The 24,373-nt window shown below is 39.9% G+C and overlaps 1 protein-coding gene across 44 annotated transcripts in view; it reads right to left on the bottom strand.

Moving 5' to 3' along the window:
- Positions 1 to 24,373, bottom strand: part of obscnb (obscurin, cytoskeletal calmodulin and titin-interacting RhoGEF b) — a 65,486-nt gene that overhangs the window by 19,959 nt on the left and 21,154 nt on the right. Inside the window, exons 33-66 of one of the 44 annotated variants that reach the window (XM_073864093.1) lie at positions 24,098 to 24,364; positions 23,635 to 23,901; positions 23,065 to 23,331; positions 22,341 to 22,607; positions 19,570 to 19,632; positions 19,217 to 19,297; positions 18,373 to 18,452; positions 17,700 to 17,781; positions 17,028 to 17,108; positions 16,689 to 16,769; positions 15,906 to 15,986; positions 15,501 to 15,581; positions 13,926 to 14,192; positions 13,360 to 13,626; positions 12,831 to 13,097; positions 12,430 to 12,696; positions 12,026 to 12,292; positions 11,622 to 11,888; positions 11,187 to 11,453; positions 10,830 to 11,096; positions 10,190 to 10,459; positions 9,366 to 9,635; positions 8,710 to 8,988; positions 8,067 to 8,324; positions 7,563 to 7,829; positions 7,076 to 7,348; positions 4,929 to 5,195; positions 4,203 to 4,478; positions 3,705 to 3,977; positions 3,317 to 3,607; positions 2,954 to 3,223; positions 1,489 to 2,742; positions 921 to 1,202; positions 107 to 188 (exon numbers count right to left, since the gene is read on the bottom strand). In XM_073864093.1, coding sequence (XP_073720194.1) covers positions 107 to 188; positions 921 to 1,202; positions 1,489 to 2,742; positions 2,954 to 3,223; positions 3,317 to 3,607; positions 3,705 to 3,977; positions 4,203 to 4,478; positions 4,929 to 5,195; positions 7,076 to 7,348; positions 7,563 to 7,829; positions 8,067 to 8,324; positions 8,710 to 8,988; positions 9,366 to 9,635; positions 10,190 to 10,459; positions 10,830 to 11,096; positions 11,187 to 11,453; positions 11,622 to 11,888; positions 12,026 to 12,292; positions 12,430 to 12,696; positions 12,831 to 13,097; positions 13,360 to 13,626; positions 13,926 to 14,192; positions 15,501 to 15,581; positions 15,906 to 15,986; positions 16,689 to 16,769; positions 17,028 to 17,108; positions 17,700 to 17,781; positions 18,373 to 18,452; positions 19,217 to 19,297; positions 19,570 to 19,632; positions 22,341 to 22,607; positions 23,065 to 23,331; positions 23,635 to 23,901; positions 24,098 to 24,364 — 8,446 coding nt within the window. Of the gene's footprint in view, positions 1 to 106; positions 189 to 920; positions 1,203 to 1,488; positions 2,743 to 2,953; positions 3,224 to 3,316; positions 3,608 to 3,704; positions 3,978 to 4,202; positions 4,479 to 4,928; positions 5,196 to 7,075; positions 7,349 to 7,562; positions 7,830 to 8,066; positions 8,325 to 8,709; positions 8,989 to 9,365; positions 9,636 to 10,189; positions 10,460 to 10,829; positions 11,097 to 11,186; positions 11,454 to 11,621; positions 11,889 to 12,025; positions 12,293 to 12,429; positions 12,697 to 12,830; positions 13,098 to 13,359; positions 13,627 to 13,925; positions 14,193 to 15,500; positions 15,582 to 15,905; positions 15,987 to 16,688; positions 16,770 to 17,027; positions 17,110 to 17,699; positions 17,782 to 18,372; positions 18,453 to 19,216; positions 19,298 to 19,569; positions 19,633 to 22,340; positions 22,608 to 23,064; positions 23,332 to 23,634; positions 23,902 to 24,097; positions 24,365 to 24,373 lie in introns of all 44 variants that reach the window. The other 43 variants (XM_073864110.1, XM_073864112.1, XM_073864108.1 and 40 more) reach the window with 43 other exon arrangements.

Raw genomic sequence — 24,373 nt, 5'->3', positions numbered from 1 at the left:
CAGAATTAATTCATAAAAACCCTACAATATTCCGTAAAAATTTCAATTTCATGGTGACTTTATAATCACTGTGAAATATGTGCAGAAATATGAAACGAGATCTTACCTAGACACATAACCTTTAGCACTGACATATGACGATGTTTCTGTGGCATCAGCTGCCGTGTCATAATCTGAACTGCATGACACTAAAGATATGAAAGCTTGAATTAGTAATGAAATCAAACTTATTTTAAATGTTTTGAAAACACAGGAGCAAACGGTTGAGAGAATTTCTATGTTTATGCAAATATATATTAACTCTTTCCCACCATTGAGGAGTTATCTTGTCAATCTGCAATACAGCTATTATCCACCAACTTATAAAACCTGGAAGTACCGCCCTAGGGCAAACAGCTGTATGTCCGTCTACGTCAAAATTTTGTGTTTTTGAAGAAACCTAACCATATTTGAGAGGTGATAAAAAGAGAACTAATGAAGGTAGGATGAAACTTTTTTTTTTTTTTTTTGAAGAGAGAGGGTCTGTTCTTTCATTTAATATATTGTATGTTTATATGTTTAAAGAAGAAGAGCATTTTCTGAGAGGCATTAAACTTTTGTGAAAATCATGAAAAAAGCTGGCGGGGAAAGAGTTAATAAATATATGTCTTATAATATTATCTTGAACAGTGAATGAGCATCCATCGAAAGTGTTTTGAGAATGTGTGTATTTGCTGGATCTAAAGAAAGAAAGTATTTTGTAAAGCAATGCCAAAACATCAGTTTTTTTCAATGAACATGTAGACACATTCTTACTGTTTGTACATGCACTAGTAAAAAAAGTGATAGTTAACACAATTTTAGATTACATTGCTTTTTCATCTATATTTAAAGTTCAATTTTGTAGGCTAAATAACACTTTCTTTTAACAGTGTACTCACTGTCCACCCTTAGCTCAGCCTTGCTGGAGGCGATGCCACTGTCATTTTCAGCCATGCATCGGTATACGCCCATGTCTGTGGGGAGAACAGCTGTGATAATAAGCTGATGGCGGCCATCCAAGTCTTCATTGATCATGTAGTGGTCATTCTCTTCCAACAGCTTTCCATCCTTGAACCATCGCACCGTGGGATGGGGCTTGCCAGTGATCACACAGTCAAAACTGACTGGAAATCCATCCGGAACATCCTGGCTTCGGAGCTCCGTAAGGAAGATGGGGGCCGCTGGGAGGTTGGTAGGTGATTGGGGTGAATAGAAGGCAAACAAAACAAATGAACAGTACATGGCAACACTTTTGACTCATAATGCTGAATAAGACAGAAACATTGCATGCCCTAGCTTTAAAGTTCATGATCTTTCATAATTTCTGCGAATTTCTAAAGTGCTGTAGGTGCTGGACTCTCATTACAAACATAACCAAGCTTTTAACCATGCAAATATATAAAGAATTAAAGATAACAGTAAGTACATAAATATTAAAACTGCATGCAAGTATAGGAGTTGTCATACCAGGAGGTGCTGTCACGAAACCAGGCGTTGGACTTTCCTGAGTTGGGGTTAGGGAGCCATCTTGTGATGAGCCCATCTTTGTGATACGCAGCTCTACCTTAATGCCTGCTTCTATGATGGCGGTTTCAATGGGTACTCCTTGATAAGTAAACATTTCCTGGAAGCGCTGAGAAGCCACTTGAGCTTCACTACAATTATCAAAGCGAATGTAGATATACTGGTCATCTTCCCGGTATGACTGTAGATCTGGTGGTGGTAGATCTCCTTCATCAGCACTCACAAAAGGTTCCTCCTCCACATCTGGAGGAAGACGGGTACGCAAAAGCCGGCGTAAACGCTTGCTTGCCTGACGTAAAGTCTCATCCATCTCGCTTCCTGAGGAGCTCTCAGGTTCACTATCTGCACTGTAGCCCAATGTTAGTGGTCGTCGCCCAGAAGATTCTCTCGATGTACCCACAGTGACTTTCCCACTGTGTGTTGACACGCCAAATTTATTGGTGACTTCACAAGTGTAAACACCTGTATCTTTAGTCGTGGCAGCTGTCACTACTAGAGAGCAGGTGCCATCGTTATAGATGTCTATATGGTAGTGCTTGCCATCTGTTAAGGGTTCACCATCTTTCAGCCAGCGAACTTTTTCAGGCTTTCCTTCCACAATGCACTCTAGATGAATAGTCCCATTGGGCTCTTTTGTCTGATCTTTGAATACTTCTTTAAAGACTGGTCGCATGTCTTTCCTGGCCTTATAACCTTTGAAGGCTGCTTGAATTTTGACAGCAGCATCCAGCAATTCATCGCCTTTATTAGCCTCCATGAGGGGCTCCACAGTTGTCTGTGAAGCTGACTGCTCAGTCATTTGGAAGTGCTCAAACAGTTTTTTGGAGGCGCTAGTCTCAGTGGAACTTTCCACAGCTCCAGAAGATTTGCTGGTTTTCTTAAGGTAAGACACCAGGCTTGTCCCACTGAGAGAGTCTTCATCAGAACTGGTGTAGAGATTAGGCTCTGGTTTTAATTTGGGAGGTGCTTCAACAGGTCTCTCCTTCTCTTTTACTTCTTTCTCAGGTACTTTACCCCCTTTTGCCTTTTCTTTTCCATCTTCTTCTGGCAGCTCCGAAATCGAATCTAATGTGGGTTCTCTGCTCATTCTTCGCTTCTTGGCCACCGCCTCCCACAGATCGTGCAAATCTCCCTCAGAAGCAGCTTCAGGAGGTAGTGTGGGTTGGCTACCCACATCTTCAGAAACTGTTGTGTTATCTTTAATCAGTTAAACACCATAGATCAGTTTTACTCATGCATTAGGTTTACATTCATACATGTAGGTCCTACAAACAGCATTTTACATTGGTTAAAATGCAGTTATCATGAATAAAGGAGTGGAGCCATTCCATATTTTGGGCCAAGTCACTCTTAAAATATTATTTCCACACAATGACAGTAAGATGTAAGGTTATGCCAAGTAAAGTACCTTTAAGGTTAAGGTTGAGTGAGGTCTTTGCCTCCTCTGAGGCCACACAAGAATAGGCACCCTGGTCTGCAGACTGAAAATCCTTTATGAGCAAAACTTGGCTCTTGCCATCTGTAACTACTTGGTACTTGACCCCAACCTCTATCTCTCTGTTGTCTTTGAGCCATGTGACTGGTTTGTTCTCTGCAGAAAGTTCACATTCCAAACGAACTATCTTCCCTTTTTGGAGCTCAGAGCTGCCTAACATTTTGGTCATGGTCACTGGTGCATCTGAAAACCACATATGCATTTGAAAAACAGTTAATGAAACACAACAAGAATTCAACAAGAGCAATTGTGTTGATCATATATTCTAAAGCTTACCAAGTTTTACGGTTTGAGGTAATTGGACGGGTTCACCAATGCCAGCACGATTAATTGCTGCAACACGGAACCTGTAACCTGCTCCTGGAATGAGGTTCTCAACCAGAAATTCAGTGTTGCACACTGGTTCTGTATGGCAGGGCAGCCAGAGGACACTGTCTACAAGACGCATCTCTACACGGTAACCCAGGATTGGGCTTCCACCATCATTGAGGGGGGTAAACCAAGAAAGTGTAACGAAAGTTGGGCCTTTACTGACCAACTCTGGGTCTTCAGGTGGATCAGGCACAGCTGAAAATAACAAAACAGAATGAAAAAGGTTAGACAAAAAGAAAGAGAACATACTGTAGGAAGATTTAGTAGTATTCCTATTGGCACAATCCCTTACTTATTACGGTGAGTTTGGCCATTGATAAAGCATCACGAGCTGCAAAAGTGATTTCCTGTGTTGGCTGAGCATTTGCTTTCTTCAAGATAAGGCTGTATGAAGAGCCACTGACTCTCATGGTCCAGCTGTCATCACGTTGAAGTTCAACACTGTTAGCATACCAAGTCACTTCACTTTCTGGCACAGCTTCATTCAAAACACAAGTGAACTCCACTTGCTCTCCTGCAATGGCCGTCTTATCCTCCAAAGGCTTGACCACCTTCACTTGCCAGGCTTAACAAGACACATTCATGACATTAAAACAGCAACATAATACAAATTAAACAGATAAAGCTGTAACATCTTCAAGGAAAGATTAATTAGGTTTTTATAAATTTAAAGTATATACCGGTATATGGTATCTGTTTGTGGTTGCTTATACAACCATAAATTACAATTTGCCAACACAACTGCAAATTTTAGCATATTTATTGATAGTTTAAAGGAAAAATGCCATACTTTTAACAGACAGAAGGGCAGTAGTTGTTGCTGTGCCAGCTTGGAATGTAACTCTTGTATTTTCACAAGGATGCACGTCTTTTAAAAGCAGAAGATGGCGCCGACCACTCTCGAAAGAAACTATCTCCACATTTGCAGACTCCTTCAGAGGCTGGTCATTGAGTAGCCACCGGCAGTCTTTGATTTCAGGGCGAGATAAGGCACATTCAAAAAGTACTTCCCCGCCATTAATGGTCTCTACATTACTCAGTTCCTGGACAATTTCAATGGGTTTGGCTGCAAGAAATCATAAGAGAGCTTTAAGCATGCTGAAAGAGCACTGTTGGACACATTAGACAAATCATTGCAATCTGGTGTGAGCAGTGTACAGTAGTTTTATTGCATCAAATAAGCTTTAATGCAACTTTTCACTAGCATCTAGCATACTGCATTGGGTAGCATAGAAAGCAAGCATAGCACTAAAAGCACATTGATGTTTCTTGCATTGCCAGCTTAATACAAGCCAACATTTCCAAATTTTGAAAAAAAAAATGTTTCAGAATGTTAGTTTAAAGCCAGCCAGCACCACCTGTCATTTAAGAATCCAATAAAATCTGTCCCAAAATGATACATGAATTAACCCTTAACAGCTTTTATATTTTTTATTTTATCTGACTTTGAATGATATTGTATGTCTGGACTGTACTGACTCTTTATGTTTGCTTTTCGGACTGCAGGTGTGCTCACCTTGCACCCTTAGGTGCGCCACCACAGAAGTCCCTTCTGCCTCACAGGAGTAAAGTCCCCCATCCTGGGGTTCCACACAGCTAATGTACAACCGCGCAACTGTCCAGTCCTGTTCCACTATTACCCTGCGACCATCGGCTTGCACAGGTAAGCCATTTTGCTTCCATACAGCCTTGACTGGTCGGGAGTACTGACAGATGAACTCTGCAGGCTGGTTCTCTGCTACATGTTGGTCCTCCATGGCACTGACCACCTCCACATTGGGATCTATACAGGATGGGTGGTGTGGGTAAATGATATTGGGTTCACAAGACCCCAGTCTATTTTGGAGTAGAGCTCTTTACCTCAAACCTCATTTAGTCCTCGAGTAGTGTATAGAGTAGTTTGCAACTACAATGCAAGGCTAGTGCATTTTTCAGTTCACATAAGACATTATGTTTTGAAGCCACTATGTTTTACAATCTTATAATCTTTCAAAATGTATTGTGATAAGCTATCTCTTTACTTCTCTACTCCAAACTGACCAAGGACATCATGGTCAAATACAACTAACAAAGGCTACTATCTGCAACATCAGGTTACATGCATCAGATGGAAAATAAATGTATATAATGAAGATTGTTAAGGATAATTAGAGTGCAAGCCAAAGCAACACCATTATCCATTTAATTTGCAGAGTGACCGTAAGGACTTCGATTTTAAATTAGTGAAGTTATGATTAAAGGCACTGTAATGCTGTAAGTTGACTTATGTATACTTGGAATCAAATGTTTTACAGTAAACAAACATGTTGATGTTTACTACACTATATTGTCTTATTATTAGATGATTATGTCCATGTTAAAGCCTTATATCAGTTCACTATTTTAATAATTAGTATTTCAATTTAGTACTCAAATAGAAGCCATTAAATTGCAGCCATGTGCTGACTGGTTAAGGTTAGAAATGAATGGCACATGGACTATATGCATCCATGAATTTCAATTACTTCCTGTATATTTTAACCAGCTGCAACATTCCCCTGCATACCAGGTTCAGGTTATCAAAAGCGTTTTAAGTTTTACATTTGTAATTAAAAAGGTTTTATCCCCCCCCAAAAAAAATCAATAGCAATAGCCTCCTTATAACAAAGAATCTAAGCGGCTAATACAAAGATTAATTCTAGGCACAGGTGACTCAAGAACTGTAAAGCAAGAGATTTTCATCTTGCTGTGGCACTACTGCATTATTTAGGTTGGATAGGCAAAGATTTTCTTAACTACAGTCTTTGGAAAACCACTTTGGATTAAGGGGCGGTCACACTACACTTTTATCATGGGATACGCAATAATTTGCATGCAATATCAGGCACATCCAATCAGTAAAGCGGGTTCCCCGACTAGCAGCAAATCGGCACCACCCGCCTTCAGATGGAGCGGCATTTACTGACAAGCTGGGCCATATCACATATATATTACAAGCGATACATCCGCGATAATTAATGCGAAGTTGCCCCGATTGTCAGTGGACCACGGCTCTGTGTAGCAAACGCCACTCCATCTAAAGGCAGGTGATGGCGATTTACTTCTAATCACGGAACCGGATTCACCGATGAGATGCCCAATGACAATGACATGCAAACTATCGCGCATCCCTCATACACATTCTATTGTGTCAGAGCGACAACCCAAGCTCGTGCGAAGATATTTTGAATTTCCAAAGTACTAAAGTTATGATTCTCAACTGCGAATTCGAATCATGTAGATATATGTGACCAGTAGAAAACACGTATGTCATGGCATGACCTTATTCTCCACTGAAAAGCAAAGATTGACGATGCCAAACAACTTATATTGACGAAGTGCTTCCCGCCCATATCCGGAGTAATGTCAGAAAAATATTTGCATGCTCAAAGTCTAGTGTGACTGCCCCTTTAGGGATATTGTCACAAAACATTTCTGAAGAACAGATTAAACGAGATTAATGATTTAGATTTATCTTCTTTAACTGATACAACAACTTAACGCATAATGCATAACTAAGTGATTTACTGTATTTATTAATTTAAGAAATTCATGAACACAATATTAGTCCATTTAGACTCAGTTCTGCAAAGCCTTTAGCAGAAGGGTTTTAGTTCCCACCAGCCCCTGCACACCGACTGGTACCTTTCACTAACAGCTTGGCAGAGGATGTCAGGGCACCCGTTTTGAACAGGACTGTTCCCGAGTCATTAGGAGAGAGGTTCCTTAGGGTAAGGGTGTGGACATGATCTTCACCTACACTTATCTCACTGAAGGTATTGTTCTCCAAACGAGTGCCGTCTAGCCACCACTGAACTCTGCCTTTTGCACGGCGAGAGAGCTGGCAGGAGAAAACTGCCTGTTCGCCCACAAACACATCTGTATTCTTTATACCCGACACTATGAGGACCTCAGTCTCTGCAGAGACCAGACATATAAATCCTTAGGTCACCACCAGTGTCATACATTTATGATGTTTGCAGTATGTCATTAGAGTTTTATGAGGACATATGTTTGATGTTCAAATACTTTCTAAAACTACCTTTTTATTTGTTTCATCTTATAGTTGAATTGGCAACTAAGATACACTTAGATACAAATAAAAGACTAATTTAGGATTGATATTTAATACCTTGGACTGTGACTGATGCTGTGGTCAACTGGTCTCCAGCATCACATGTGTAGTAGCCATTGTCCTCTGGATCCAGATCATGGACATGGAGCTCCAGTACACATCCTTCCTGTATCATTTCATATTTCCTACTGGGATAAAGCACCACTCCACTCTTTCTCCACTCTACTTTTTTACCCGGCTTAGAGAGCTCACAGCGCAAGGATATGCTATCTCCCTCTGTTGCCTTCTGGTTTTCTAATTCCTTGCGGAAGAACGCAGGTTGTTCTGATGAATAAGAAAAAAAGTATATAATATAGATGTTCAACTTTAAAAGATTGGCGAATCCCTTGTGTGCAGCTGGGCTGTGACGCTATCAACAATCTTTTCTTTGTTCCACAGTAGAGTAGGCAATTACAAAGTGGAAAGAAAAGAAATCAAGTCTGGTCTTCTCAGAACCCATTCGCATCTAATATATCGAAACATTTGAAACAACAAATGTCACAGGTTTACAAACCCATTTACCTTTTACAGTAAGGGTGGCGCAGCTTTCTGCATCTTTGGTTTTGCAAGTATACAGCCCTGCATCTCCTTCCTCCACCCTAAGGATGCGGAGTTGATGAACAGCTCTATCCTTGTAAAGCAGAAACCTGCTCCCTGCCTTTATCGTCTCCTCATCTCTGTACCAGGTGACAGAGGCCTCAGGGTCGGAGGTCATGCAGGATAAGGTGACTGTTTGACCCTCGTTGGCAGTTATGTCCAGAGGCTTCTCTAAGAATACGACTATGGACAGGAGAAACCCAAACCTAAGTGCTGTCACAATCATCACAATGTTTGCCTACAGACTTAGACACTTAGACACTTGAAAACACTTGGTACTTTAAATAGAGATTCACTGAATAAGAAACTCATATTTATGAAACAACTTACTGAACTATTAAGACCAGTAGAAATGAGACAAAATGTGATGCTGGATGTCTTAAAGAGTATTGGAACAAAATTATAATAAATTTAACAAAAGGCTACAACTTTGGAGCGTAACTGGAAAATGGAATAAAAGCAGTTAGAAGCTTTTTTGTTACTATTGCGGAAAATTAGTGCAGCTACTACAAACCTGGTAATGACAGACAAATAATTTGGTTGCTTGCTACTTTAATGTGCGTTTTACCTTTGGGTTTCTCCTGAACCATCAAGTAGGCGACGCTCTTCTCTTGACCAACCACAAAAGCTACATCGCCTGAATCATCTGGTGTGACCATTTTCAGCACTAGGCTGTGTTCCCTTCCTCTGCAGCTGATTTGATTCAAGTCATTGTTTTGAAGGTGGTTGGAGCCAAGCCACCACTCGACATTCGTAATCCCTGAATGGGACACTTCACACTTGAAGACTGCATCTTCGCCCGTTATCACAGTCACATCCTTTAATTCTTGTGTGATTTTTACATACTCTAGGGAATGGACGGAAGGAAGGGCGGTGAAGGGAACTATCAAAGTTCTTTCACAAAGCTCAAAAGAGATCTTAGTATTGCCCACTGCCAGTCTATTAAAAATTGATTATAATGTGAGATGATGTATTCCCAGTCTTGGAATTTTGATGTGACATTGCACATTTTAATCCAAGAATGGAGGACAGCACCAATAAAATATACATAACATTGTGAAATTTGAAGACTTGGATCAGGCCAAGAGACTACATAAAACCTGTCTAGGTATCCATGATTTAAGATGCACATTTTTCCCCCTATTTTTGGAGTGTGAAATGGGCAAACATTGAGAAATAATTGCATTATTACTGAGGATCTTAAAAAACAATCAAGCTTATTACCTTTAACGGTCAGTGTGGCTTTGCTCTGTTTGTCTCCAGCTTCACATATGTACTCTCCACCATCTTCTACAGATAGCTTATGGATCACCAAGGTTTGAATTGTGCCTTGCCTCTTTATAGAATACTTCTGTCCATCGGATAGGACTCGTGTTCCTTTTTTCCAGGTCACATTTCCATCTGGGATTGAAGTCTCACAACATAATGTGACATTGTCTCCTTCATCGACTTCTTGGCTTGACAAGTCCTTCACAAATGTTTGCACAGGGATTGCTGACAGGAAACAGTAAAATAAAGATTACAGTACACAGTAAAATACATATGCAACACCCCAAAACCTGCATTTTGAAAGATCTTGATATCTCTCTGCAATTTGTATTTGCAGGGACAAGGTATGCCTAAACTTAGATTTCAGAAATCAGAAACAGTTAAGAGCAGTGAAGCTATTGCAAATTATTAATAGTCAACAATGTGGATCTTGACTACTTCTACAGTACATACGATATTCAAACAAATACAACTTAATTGCTAACCAAAAATGATGCAGTTTGAAGCAGTAACTGACAAATGCAGACAACATTTATGTAGTACATCCATGAACAGAAAATGTGCTGTGGCATTGATGCATCATTTGATGGTTAGTTGCATGCAAAAACAGTTTAGTGAAGTACAAGGTCATAGCCATACAGATGTAGAGATGCATTTGGTAATACAGTAAAAGAAACAATACAGCACAGTGTACAGTATGTGTTTGAAACTCAAATGCAATATTGGGATGGTTAAAGGATTCAAAAAAATTTTTAATAATCTAAAAAGTTCATTTTTACCTTTGACCGTAAGACAAGCGAAAGAAGTGTGGGAACCCACATGGAAGGACACTGTCCCTGAGTCCTTCTGGGTGACCCCTCGTAGTGTGAGCGTGTGTCTTTTGCCCTCTTTTCGGATTTCATTCATCTCATTGTTCTGAAGTGGAATGTCTTGAAGTGTCCACTGAACAATGGGTGCATTGTCATGAGAGACAAGGCATTCAAAATGGACATCCTCACCTTCATTGACAATGCAGCTCTTCAGACCAGTTAAGACCATGATTTCAGGCTCTGTCCAACACAGCATCCCAAATGTTTCAGTTGACAAAAGAAAGCAACATACAACCTCAAGACATATTTCAATGACCACTTTTCAGCCTCAATATCAATTTAACATCTACAACATTTAGCTATTTGCAAACATACACCTTAATGCTATTGATTTTTTTTAAACTACATTCAGGGCAGGTCATGATAGACATGAGTTGGCAGGTCATGAGTAGTTATGCTAACTGCGCCAAAATCCTCTGTACTCTGCTGTAGCAGGGATGACATAGGGCTGAGGATGGTGTAGTAATAATGAATGATGATGATGAAAAGAGGATGATCAAATAAGAGGGATAATTATGAGGGATGAGGATCTTTATCAGGTGATTCCTACCGTTCACATTGAGTTTGGCAGACGTCCGATCATGTTCTGTCTCACAGGAATATTCTCCAGAGTCTCCTCCTTGCAGTTTGTAGATAGTAAGAACGGCCTCTGCCCCATCCTGTTTGAGTTGATATTTGCTTCCTGCTTCAATTACATGATTGTTTTTCCTCCAGGTGACTTTGGCTCCAGGTTTGGTAAGTTCGCATCTAAAAACTGCATTTCCCTCAGCCTCAGTTTCCAGATTTTCCAGAGCCGTTTTAAAAAGAACCGGCTGAGCTGTAAAATGGTAAGTATGTAAAACAAGATTCTAGGTCATCATGAAGTGAAAACAACGACAAAAGATATGTGATTTCCGTGTAAGCCTACCCTTTACTTCAAGATGTGCATGGCTTTGCTGATCTCCACTGTCACAAATGTAGTCACCAGAGTCAGAAGGGTCAAGATCATGTATGACCAGCTGAACGTGGTGGCCATCATGCTTGAATTCATATTTTGCACAGGGACACAGGCCAATTTCACCCCTGCGCCACTCAACGGTAACGTCTGGTTTGGAGAGCTGACACTGGAAGACGATGCTGTTTCCTTCAACAGCTGTCTGGTTCCTCAAGTCTTGTGTAAAAATGGCTGGAAGAGCTGCCAATTTAAAGATTGGTATAAGTTGCCATAGATTGACTTGTAGCATGTTGAATTTATAACAATTATCTAGACAAGTAAGATCAAGACTGCCCCTCTGGACAAATGTGATGCATTTCAACTAGAGTATTTTGATGAAAATGCATTAATTCATGAGCCATCTCCTACCATTAATCTTTATGTTGGCTGTGGTGACATTATCTCCACAATCACAGGCATAGTCTCCAGCATCTTCAAGTTTAAGATCAGTAATCTTAAGCTCAGCAGTAGCCCCAGCTTGCTTGATGACATACTTTCCTCCAGAATGGATCACCTGTGTTCCTTTCCTCCATACCACAGGAACTCCAGGTTTTGAGAGTTCACAGTGCAGAGTAACACCGTCCCCCTCTTGAACCTCCTGGTTATGTAATTCATGCTTGAAGACCACTGGCAATGCTGAGAAATCAGGCAAAGTTGTTAAAACAGTATACACCAACATTACACGAAGAGTTAATTGTAGAGATGCAGTTTTGACCACACAACAAGAAGATTCTTCGTTGTTGAAGGGATTTCAAATAACACCAAAATCCTACCATTGACTTTGATGTTGGCACTGCTAATGTTGTCTCCACAGTCACATACATAGTCTCCAGCATCCTCAGATGCAAGATTAAGGATCTTCAGCTCAACAATAGACCCAGCTTGCTTGATGACATACTTTCCTCCAGAATGGATCACCTGTGTTCCTTTCCTCCATACCACAGGAGCTCCAGATTTTGAGAGTTCACAGTGCAGAGTAACACTGTCTCCCTCTTGAACCTCCTGGTTATGTAACTCATGCTTGAAGACCACTGGCAATGCTGAGAAATCAGGCAAAGTTGTTGAAACAGTATACACCAACATTACATGAAGACATAATTGTAGAGATGCAGTTTTGATCACAAAACAAGAAGATTCTTCGTTGTTGAAGGAGTTTCAAATAACAGCATAATCCTACCATTGACTTTGATGTTGGCTGTGGTGACGTTGTCTCCACAATCACAGGCATAGTCTCCAGCATCTTCAAGTTTAAGATCAGTAATCTTAAGCTCAGCAGTATGCCCAGCTTGCTTGATGACATACTTTTCTCCAGAACGGATCACCTGTGTTCCTTTCCTCCATACCACAGGAACTTCAGGTTTTGAGAGTTCACAGTGCAGAGTAACACTGTCCCCTTCTTGAACCTCCTGGTTATGTAACTCATGTTTGAAGACCACTGGCAATGCTGAGAAATCAGGCAAAGGTGTTGAAACAGTATATACTAACATTACATGAAGACATTATTGGAGAGATGCAATTTTGATCACAAAACAAGAAGATTCTTCGTTGAAGGGGTTTCAAATAACAGCATAATCCTACCATTGACTTTGATGTTGGCAGTGCTGATGTTGTCTCCACAATCACAGGCATAGTCTCCAGCATCCTCAGATGCAAGATTAAGAATCTTCAGCTCAACAATAGAGCCAGCTTGTTTGATGACATACTTTCCTCCAGAACGGATCACCTGTGTTCCTTTCCTCCATACCACAGGAACTTCAGGTTTTGAGAGTTCACAGTGCAGAGTAACACTGTCCCCTTCTTGAACCTCCTGGTTATGTAACTCATTCTTGAAGTCCACTGGTAATGCTGAGGAATCAGGCAAAGTGGTTTAACCAGGGAACGCATCTAGTTTGATCATTTACACTTTACATTGTGAAAATCACTTTCATTGCTGGATGTAAAAATACAAGATACTACAAACCTAACAAAACAACTCAAAACACAATACTAGGTATCACACATACCTAGTACCCATGAACATTAAAACATTATAGAAAACAGCATATAGATCTCAAAACAAACACTATCTTCATTGTTGAAATGGCTTCGGATGTTAGCTCAGTCCTACCATTGACTTTGATTTTAGCCGTGGTGGTGTTGTCTCCACAATCACAAACATAGTCTCCAGAATCTTCAGGTTTGAGATTTGTGATCTTCAACTCAACATTAGACCCAACTTGCTTGATGAGGTACTTTCCTCCTGAATGGATCACCTGGGTTCCTTTCCTCCATACAACAGGCACCCCAGGTTTAGAAAGTTCACTTTGCAAAGTAACACTGTCCCCCTCCTGAATTTCCTGGTTCTGTAGCTCTTGCTTGAAGACCACTGGTAAGGCTGAAGAAGGCAAGGTTGTTGAACCAAGAACAGCATCTTGTAAGATCATTTGTTCTTGACTTTATTTCATTGCTAGATGTAAACATTCTTCTGGACAAGCTTTAATTAGTGCATTTGAACCACCATAAAAGACACACCACAACCACAGATATATAAATTCAAACTATAAACCCCAAAATGCAACTCATTAAATGACTAAACAATGCGTACCACGTTACCATTTAATATGGAACTCGTTAAAATCACAAAATAAGCATTCTTCATGGTTGAAGGGGGTTTAAATAAGCGCTTGGTCCTACCATTGACTTTGATTTTAGCTGTGCTGATGTTGTCTTTACAATCACAGGCATAGTCTCCAGTGTCTTCAGGTTTTAGATCAGTGATCTTCAACTCAACAGTAGACCCATCTTGCACAATGTGGTATTTTCCTCCAGAATGGATCACCTGTTTTCCTTTTCTCCATACCACGGGAACCCCAGGTTTTGAGAGTTCACAGTGCAGAGTTACACTGCCGCCTTCATCACATGTTTGGTTTAGAAGTTCTTGCATGAATTGAACTGGGAGAGCTGTTGAGGTAAGCACTTTTTTAGCATCTATAACAGGAGTGGGGAACCCTGGGTCCTGGAGGGCCACTGTCCTGCAGAGTTTAGTTCCAACCCTAATCAAACACACATGAATTTTATTTCCAAGTAATCCTGAAGAATTTAATTAGATTTTTCAGGTGTGTTTAATTTGGGTTGCAACTAAACTGTGTAGGACAGTGGCCCTCCAGGACCTGCAATTCAGTTTTACATGATTCTGTGGTAACAAAAAAAGGTGTAGAATCAAGGAGTGTGATGCATCCGTCTCATCAATTTATATTGTCACGCAAGTTATACAATCAGCTTTAGCACATCAAATATACAGTAAAAGAATGATCTATCTCAAATAAAAACCATTAATATTTCAGATTCTGAATGCTTGCATTATCAAATTAATAAAAAAGGCTGAAATACCAGACTGCAAAGGGCACACAAGAAATAGTTTTTTCCAATAGTTTATACCAAATAATTTCATGATCTTCATAGACTCAGTGTGTATGACATCTGACCTAATCACCAAACAGGACTGCATTATACAACTTAACAAAACCAAAAACATCCCAGTTACATTTTAAATTAATGCCACCAATGCTAATGGAACTATTCTGGACATCTAAAGCAGAAGACCATAAACTAATAATCATAAACTAACATATTTGTATAATGCACTAACTTGAAGTGATCAGCACAATAATATAATACATTCTAATGCATTCTAAGACTTCACCAAACCACTCAGCCGTGGGTGTAGTTTTTGGAAGGGAATGGGGGGATCTAGCTCCTCCAATAATCCAAACTAACAATTACAACCCACCAAATTTACCTCCAAAATTATACACCTGAACCCCCAATTTTCTTGAATCTTTCCATACCACAACTGTACTCGAGTTAGGACTCTTATGCTAAAAGCATTCTTGAAGAACAATGTTGGAAACCATAAATCTTGCCATCTTGACAATCGATTAAGACAATTATATATTATCAATACGTCCTACTTATCTTTATGTAAACAATCACTATCTACTTCTGTTTATGTAAGCAATAACTTTTAAAACCTACAGGTAAATGGACAAATGAATGGCCTTTAGACAAACCTTTTACAAAGTTAAAATGAATAAATGAGGATGCAGCGCACAAAACAAATAAACAGTCCCTTAAAGCAAAAGCGAATGCTTGACATCGCATGCTATTCTTTAGGAAAAACCATCGCTGAACATTTTGACATGGACTCATGCTGTCATAAGCACATAAAGTTGCTGTGCCACAGACAAGTAATGGACATCATTTTCATACCACGGAGTTGTTCCTGCTTTTCTCTCTTCTGATACGTAGTGTCTGTTTCAAGGGCAGCAGATGGAGTGAGGAACTTTGGAACTGCGATAAAACACAAATTCACCTAAACTGCACATCTTTATTGAAACCATAAGGATAAAAAAATGCAGAAAAGCGATGCCTTTGTCAGCCAAATGAACTATGTTGTTGCAATGACACACCCCTTACAGCGTATCTTTACTACGACACACCCATTATGGCGAATCCTCATTAGGACACACCCCTTATGGCATTATTCCTGCCTTTTGTTCACACAATGCCAGGTCAATGTTCTGACCCAGTGCTGGGTGTCTAAAATAAGCAAGCATTTTTTAGAGTGCATAAAGTTGCTGTGCCACAAAAAGGTAATGGACATCAGTTTCATACCACTGGGTTGTTCCTGTTTCTCTCTCTCCTGCTTCTGGATGTCTGTTTCAGGGGCAGCAGATGGAGTGAGGAACTTTGGAACTGCGATAAAACACAAATTCACCTAAACTGCGTATCTTTACTAAAAACCATAAGGATAAACCACAAATGCACTTAATTGAAGTGACCAGCACAATAATATAGAGCATTCTAAGACTTCACCAAACCACTCAGTCGTGGGCGTAGTTTTTGAAGGGGAATGAAGGGAGCTAGCCCCTCCAATAATCCAAAATAACAATTACAAACCCCCAAATTTAGCCTAACCCCCCAAAATTAAACTTATGTACAGTTGACAACTCAATACACCAATGTTCTTGAATCTGTCCATACCATAACTGTCCTTGACTTAAGTTGATAGAATGATATTTGAGAACAATGTTGGAAACCCCACATCTTGTCATCTTGACAATCAATCAAGACAATTACACATTATCAACACATCCTACTTATCTTTATGTAAGCAATAACTTTTAAAAACCTACAGGTAAATGCACAAATAAATGGCCTTCAGACAGCATTGACAATCACTTGCAAGAATTTAAAATGCTTTTACAAAGTTAAAAATAAATAAACGAGGACACACAGCGCACAAAACAAATAAACAGTCTCTTAAAGCAAAAGCAAATGCTTGACAGTTATTCTTTTCTCAACAAAGCATCGCTAAACATTTTGACATGGACTCATGCTGTCATAAGCACATAAAGGTGCTGTGCCACAGACAGGTAATGGACATCAGTTTCATACCACTGAGTTGTTCCTGCTTTTCTCTCTTCTGATACGTGGTGTCTGTTTCAGGGGCAGCAGATGGAGTGAGCAACTTTGGAACTGCGATAAAACACAAATTCACCTAAACTGAATATCTTTATTGAAACCATTAAAAAAAATGCATAAGAAGCGATGCCTTTGTCAGCCAAATTAACTATGCTGTTGCAACAACACACCCCTTACAGCATTATTCCTGTCTTTCGTTCACACAATGCCGGGTCAATGTTGTGACCCAGTGCCGGGTCAAAATAAGAAAGCATTTTTTAGAGTGCATAAAGTTGCTGTGCCATAAAAGGGTAATGGACATCAGTTTCATACCACTGGGTTGTTCCTGCTTCTCTCTCTCCTGCTTCTTGATGTCTGTTTCAGGGGCAGCAGATGGAGTGAGGAACTTTGGAACTGTGATAAAACACAAATTCACCTAAACTGCGTTTCTTTACTGAAAGCATAAGGATAAAACACAAATGCACTAACTTGAAGTAATCAGCACAATATAATGCATGCTAAGATTTCACCAAACCACTCAGCCATGAGCGTAGTTTTTGGAGGGCAATGGGGGGAGCTAGCCCCTCCAATAATCCAAACTAACAATTGCAAACCAAAATAGCCCAATGTTCTTGAATCTGTCCCGACCACAACTGTACTAGACTTAGGACTCTTATGTTGATAGAATGCTATTGGAAAACAACGTTGGTAACCATACATCTTGCCAATCGTAAAATCTACAGGTAAATGCACAAATAAATGGCCTTCAGAAAGCATTGACAAACGCAAGAATTTAAAATGCTTTTTCAAAGTTAAAAATGAATAATCGAGGACACACAGCGTACAAAACAAATAAACAGTCCTTTAAAGCAAAAGCGAATGCTTGATATCCCATGCTATTCTTTTCTCAACAAAGCTTTGCTAAACATTTTGACATGGACTCATGCTTTCATAAGCACATATAGGTGCATTGCCATAGACAGATAATGGACATCAGTTTAATACCACCAAGTTGTTCCTTCTTCTCCCTTTCTTGCTTCTGGATGTCTGTTTCAGGGGCAGCAGATGGAGTGAGGATCTTTGAAACTAATAAAACACAAATTCACCTAAACTTCATTTCTTTACTGAAACCATAAGGATAAAACACAAATGCACTAACTTTAATTAATCAGCACAATGTAATGCATTCTAAGACTTCACCAAACCACTCAGTCATGAGCGTAGTTTTTGAAGGGAATGGGGGGAGCTAGCCCCTCCAATAATTCAAACTAACAATTACAAACCCACAAATTTACCCCCCAAAATTCAACTTATGTACAGTTGACACCAAAATTCCCCAATGTTCTTGAATCTGTCCATACCACAACTGTACTTAAGACTCTTATGTTGATTGAATGCTATTGGAGAACAACGTTGGAAACCACCCATCTTGATAATCAATCAAGACTATCACACATTATCAACACATCCTACTTATCTTTATGTAAACAATAACTTTACGAGGACACACAGCGCACAAAACAATTGAACAGTCCCTTAAAGCAAAAGTGAATGCTTGACATCCCATGCTATTCTTTTCTCAACAAAGCATCGCTAAACATTTTGACATGGACTCATGCTGTCATATGCACATAAAGGTGCTGTGCCACAGACAGGTAATGGACATCATTTTCATAGCACTGAGTTGTTCCTGCTTTTCTCTCTTCTGAAACGTGGTGTCTGTTTCAGGGGCAGCAGATGTAGTGAGCAACTTTGGAACTGCGATAAAACACAAATTCACCTAAACTGAACATCTTTATTGAAATCATAAGGACAAAAATGCAGAAAAAGCGATGCGTTTATTAGCCAAATGAACTATGTTGTTGCAATGAAACACCCCTTAGGGGCCAGTCACACCAAAAGCGCTTTAAACGCTTGCAAACGCAAGGCTCTTTTTTAAAAAAGAGCAGTGCGACGCGGCTTTTCATATTGCTAAGCAACCACCGAGTCAGCTGTCTTGTCAATCAAATATTGAAGCGTGAGCGCTCTTTTGCTGTTAACTGTCATAGGAGGTGCACAAACACGCAGGAGAGAGTGAGCGAGTGGAGTCCGGTTCTTCAAAACAACTGTAAACTTCCCTCACCACAACGTAAGGCCCGCCTCTCCCCTCATTCGATTGGACAATGGAAAGACGCGAATGACGTCGGGCGCTTCTCCGCTCTCAGCGCTCCTTCAAAAACGCATGCGCGGCAGGCGGCAACAAACCGCAAGGCGCTCGGCGCGCATAAACAGCGCGCAAACGCGCCCTGCCCATAGAATATCATTAAAAAAGGCGCCTGCAACTGCCATAAACGCTTTTGGTGTGACTGGCCCCTTACGGTGCATCCTTACTACGACACACCCCTTACAGCATTATTCCTGCCTTTTGTTCACACCAGGCTGGGTCACTGTTGTAACCCTGAGCTGGGTCAAAAATAAGCAAATATTTTTAGAGTGCATAAAGTTGCTGTGCCACAGACAGGTAATGGACATCATTTTCATACCACTAAGTTGTTCCTGCTTTTCTCTCTTCTGATACGTGGTGTCTGTTTCAGGGGCAGCAGATGCAGTGAGGAACTTTGGAACTGTGATAAAACACAAATTCACCTAAACTGCGTATCTTTACTGAAACCATAACGATAAATAATGCAGAAAACGCAATGCCATTGTGAGGAAGGAAACATGGCGGCGTCCATGCACAAAACTTGTTTTATAGCATGATTCACTTTTTTGTATGCATTGTATTAATGAAAGCCTAAAGCGATCGAAACAGCTCAATATTGGGCATCTATGCAAAAAGAAATCAGACTGCTGATCAAGAAGCCATAAAGCACAGATCTGCACATAAGCTCCATACCACTGACTGATGCCTCTTCAGTTGACTGCTTTTGAAGTCCTGGTTTGTACGAAGCCTTCAGCACTGTGACAGAAGATGTTCTGAGATGTAACTACCAATTTAAATAATTATCCCAAGAAATGTTTAAAGCAGACATGTATCCAAAGCCCAGCCATGGCACAAAGTAATCTCCAGTGTAATGTAATGCGAAGTCATATATTTTAACCTAACTCAGTTGTTTATGTATGCTGACAAAGAGAAAACAAGCCATACGTTTGAAACGGCAACAAACAATGATAAAATACACCAAGTATAGCAGACAAGGAACAGAAATTATTCGAAGTAGGCCTACTCAAACCAACACACTTCCAAACTGTTGACCTACAAATATCCGAAGCACATTCAGCAGTAGAAATTGAAAAACATTAATATTAAAATCGGTCCAAAATATTTTTATGTTTGCCAGTTCACTCAAAATTTGACAATAGTCATGTAAAATTATAGTATGGGCAACAGAAATGCAAGCAACAAGCTATAGACAAAACCGACAGAAAGTACAAGAAACACATTTGAGGCGAAACTAAAACAGATGTCTGTCAGACTATGGCATAACAGCACAGCGGGTAGAGTCACAGCGGGATACAACAAATTGTTTGAAAGTTATATTTGCACATACAAGCAAAAACATTGCAGAATGAATCTGTCCCATCAATCACTCCTGGATTTCTACATTACTTGTAGAAGCATGTGAACATACTGTACCAAAACAAACGGTTGTGAATATACAATAGGATTCAAGCCTTTGCAAAGTGAGAGACACCTGAAATTAACAACTAAAGTATATATATTTGAAAGTAAAACCAAAGGAAAATTATGACACCAAGCAGAGAAGGAAAAATACAAAAATGTGTAAAGAAAATAATGAGACCACAAAAAGAGTTGTACGTCTGTGTAAAACCATGCAAATAGCAAGTAACCAGAGAATTAGCAAACTATCTTAAAGACAAGCACAGCAGAGGATGGTGCTGTACAGAGATATGTTAGGATTAATGTCAGGAAAACATGACATTTTACCCCACAACCAAAAGAGAAATTAAAAACAACGCTTTATAATAAGGTTGTTTTTGTAAACAATAGTAAATGCATTAGATAATATTAACTTACAATGAGCAATATAGTTTATCAGTTAAAACATTGTTAAAATGACTTTCTTACTTACTAGTATTTTTGTTTTTAGTAAAAATATCTAAAACTTAAATCAAGATGCATTTTCTTGATGAGCAAAATTACCTTAGAAAAGTCTGGTTTTTAGACAATGTTTAAGAAAAAAGTTCCAGATTTTTTGCTAGGTGTATTTTCCGGACTAGTCGCTCTGGAGTATAAGTCGCATCAGTCAAAACTGCGTTTTGAAGGGGAAAAAACAAATATAAGTCGCACTGGACTATACTGAAAGTTGCATTTATTTGATTATTAAAATGATTTTACAAAATCCAAGCCGAAGAACAGACATTTAATCTGGAAAGGCAAGTTATTCAACTAAACAATGGTACACAGAACAGCAGGCTCAATAGGTGTCCGTACATGTTAAAGTAACATTAACAGTTATTTACACAATAAACAAAACAGAACATACCTGTGAGGCTGAATAGGCTAAATTAACACGACAAGTCAAATCAAGTTAAAAAATGTCCCGAACTAAATCCAATTACATAAATACAGGAGCAGCACAGACCAGGCCGGTAATGGTTCCTCTTGGTTCATATGAAATAATTTTGATGTATAGGTTGAACCTGACTAGAAGTACCAGGACCTACCAAACTATGAAAAAAGTGTAATGGTGCGTTTAGGTCCCGCGGCGCGGAAGAGGCGTTCGGCGCGGAGCGGAAGACGCGTTTCCGCCTCATTAGCGCGTGAAGCTCTTTTGTGGTGCTTTTGTGCATTTTGCGGTTCACGCGAATTTGCGGCTGAAAAAAAATTTGAACTTTGGCAGAATTTCGCGCCGCGTTAACCAATCAGGAGCCTGCCTGCTGCTGTGGTGGCAGCCCCGCCCGGAGTCACTCACTCAACCAAGGCTTGATATTGTCCGTGCGCAGTCACCCGGAGCTATACGACACAAGTTTTTATTTCTATAGAGGAGACAGGAATAAAAATTACCTTGCTTGGAAGAGAAGAGTGTCAGTAAGGACTTTGGGCAACCTGGTAAGTTGTAATACACACTTCAAATTTGAGTCACGTGACGTTTATCGACTCGCGCCGTTTCTTTTCCACCTATAGTAAGGTTACCAAATACAAACTGGTAACTCTCTTGATAAATGCACAATCAACATCAGTCATTTTGCAAACAGACACTCGCACAGCAGTTGCCCCTCCCACAAGAAGCGGATTTTGCCTCGGACGCGCGTCAAATGCTTGCTTTTTCCGCGCGTCTACTCCGCTCTACACGCGCGAATGCATTCAAAGTGTTCAAGCGGCAAACTAGGCGCGGTAGACCCGATTTTGACGCACAAAACGCATTTGGTGTAAACTCAGCATTATAGTCTGGAAAATATGGTACTCCATTGGCAGATCACAAAATTTATTTTGACTTATTTTCTTAGGTAATTTTGCTCATCAAGAATTTTTAGATATTTGTACTTAAAATAAGACAAAAATACTATTTTTTTGCAGTGTTGCTACCAAATGTAACTCAGTTCCAAACAATACAAACATTTTGGCTTGTCTGAGACTCATGCCAATTAGGAGAGAATCACTTATAGTTAAAAACTCCCAGAAAGAATAAGAGTGGTTCTTACCCTTGATCTTCATATTGGCTGTGCTTTTCTTATCTCCACATACACATGTGTAGTCTCCTTCATCATCAGGTTTAAGATCATTGATTTTTAGCTCCACCTTTGATGCAGTTTGCTTAATGATGTACCTCCCTCCAGACTGGATAACCTGGCTTCCTTTTTTCCATTGCACATGGACGCCAGGTTTGGAAAGTTCACAGGACAGGGTAGCACTGCCTCCCTCATCACACTCCAGGTTCTTCAGCTCATGTGTGAAGACCACTGGCAGTTCTAAGGAACCAAGATGGAGGATATTGTTATGCTGCATATACACCAAAGCGAAGCATTGGGTTCCTCGCTCTAGATTACTTGCGTGATTTAACTTTGTTTCATGCATATTTTTCACTTGAATTGAGTTGAACGCGAAGACGTGTTTCAGGCGAATAGCGTGTGTTTGAGTTGAGTTCGAGTTTGGTTTGTACGCCCAATTACACAACAAAAGAAGAATAAGACCGCATGAGCAGACCTTCGTGTGGCTTTCTAACCTATAACAAAAATGTTTTACAGATTTGGTGTCATGCAACCCCACTAAGCAAGCAATGACCGTGCATAAAAAAATTCTGCCATAACTGTAATAAAAAATCCCTGAAAATGTCCAACTTCAACTAACAATATCATAGACATAAACATTCTTCAAAACAGGCAGTGACATCATGCATGTTCATTCAATATATTAAGTCATTCCTACCATTGACGGTAATGGTAGATGAGGTTTTGTTAAAGCCACAATCACAACTATAGACTCCAGCATCTTCAAGTTTGAGCTCAGTAATCTTCAGCTCAAAAGTAGATCCAACTTGGTCAATGTGGTACTTTCCTCCTGAATGGATCACCTGTGCTCCTTTCCTCCAAACCACAGGAACTCCAGGTTTAGAGAGTTCACATTGAAGAGTAACACTGCCTCCTTCTTCACACTCCTGGTTTTGGAGTTCACGTTTGAAGATCAGAGGTAATGCTAAGAAGCAATTGCCGAATTTGTTAGTAAGGGTTTCTTTTGTACAAAAACAAAAGAATTTTGACATGCAAAGCCTTACACAAAAACAAGACACAATATAGGACACATTGAAACATAAGATTGTACTCAACAAGATGTTGTACCATTCATTGGTGTACTCTTACACTTAACGTAATGCTATAAAAATCAAGGTCCCTTCTGGCCCAAACCAGTAATGGTTAAATATAAGCTTTAAATATAATGCTTTGTACTCAGTCAACATGGGAGACACGTGGTTATTTAAAAAGTTGAATAATCTCATACCCTTGATCTTAACGTTTGCTGTTGTCTTTTTGTCCCCACATAAACATGTGTATTGTCCAGCATCTTCAGGTTTAATATCAACAATCTTCAGCTCAACAATTGGTCCAGCTTGTTTGGTGGAGTACTTTTCTCCAGAATGGATCACCTGTGTTCCTTTCCTCCATACCACAGGAACTCCAGGTTTAGAGAGTTCACAACATAGCGTAACACTGTCTCCTTCGTCACACTCCTGGCTCTGTAGTTCACGCTTGAAGACCACTGGTAGTGCTGAAGGGCAGTTGTTTGTTAAATTAATTCAATGAAGGCCCAATGTAAGAGCTCAAATGAGCTCATGTGGCTTGATTACATACAGTATGAATTGAGAGAAAGAGGACCCCTACCCCAGATCTTATACCCACAGAATTTAGTCTAAATCATATACAAAAAATGCACATAAAGTAATTAAATAGGCTTTTATCCATACCGTTGACAACAACATTTGCTGTTGTCCTCTCGTTTCCACATTCACAGACATATTCTCCAGTATCCTCGATCACTAAATCTGAAATCTCTAGCTCAAACACGGTGTCCTTTTGTGTTATCTTATATCTGCCACCATGTTTAAGACTTTCGCCTCCTTTCTTCCACTGCACTTGGCAGCCGGGTTTTGAGAGCACACAGGAAAGCAAGACTTTCCCACCCTCTGTGACCTGTTGGTTCTTCAGCTGCTCTTTGAACTTTGCAGGTACCACTGGAGAAT

The sequence above is a fragment of the Misgurnus anguillicaudatus genome, chromosome 25, assembly GCF_027580225.2.
Source record: "Misgurnus anguillicaudatus chromosome 25, ASM2758022v2, whole genome shotgun sequence".
Taxonomy (NCBI): Eukaryota; Metazoa; Chordata; class Actinopteri; order Cypriniformes; family Cobitidae; genus Misgurnus; species Misgurnus anguillicaudatus.
Note: the sequence above shows the minus strand (reverse complement) of the source record. Positions and strands in the feature narration are given on the sequence as shown.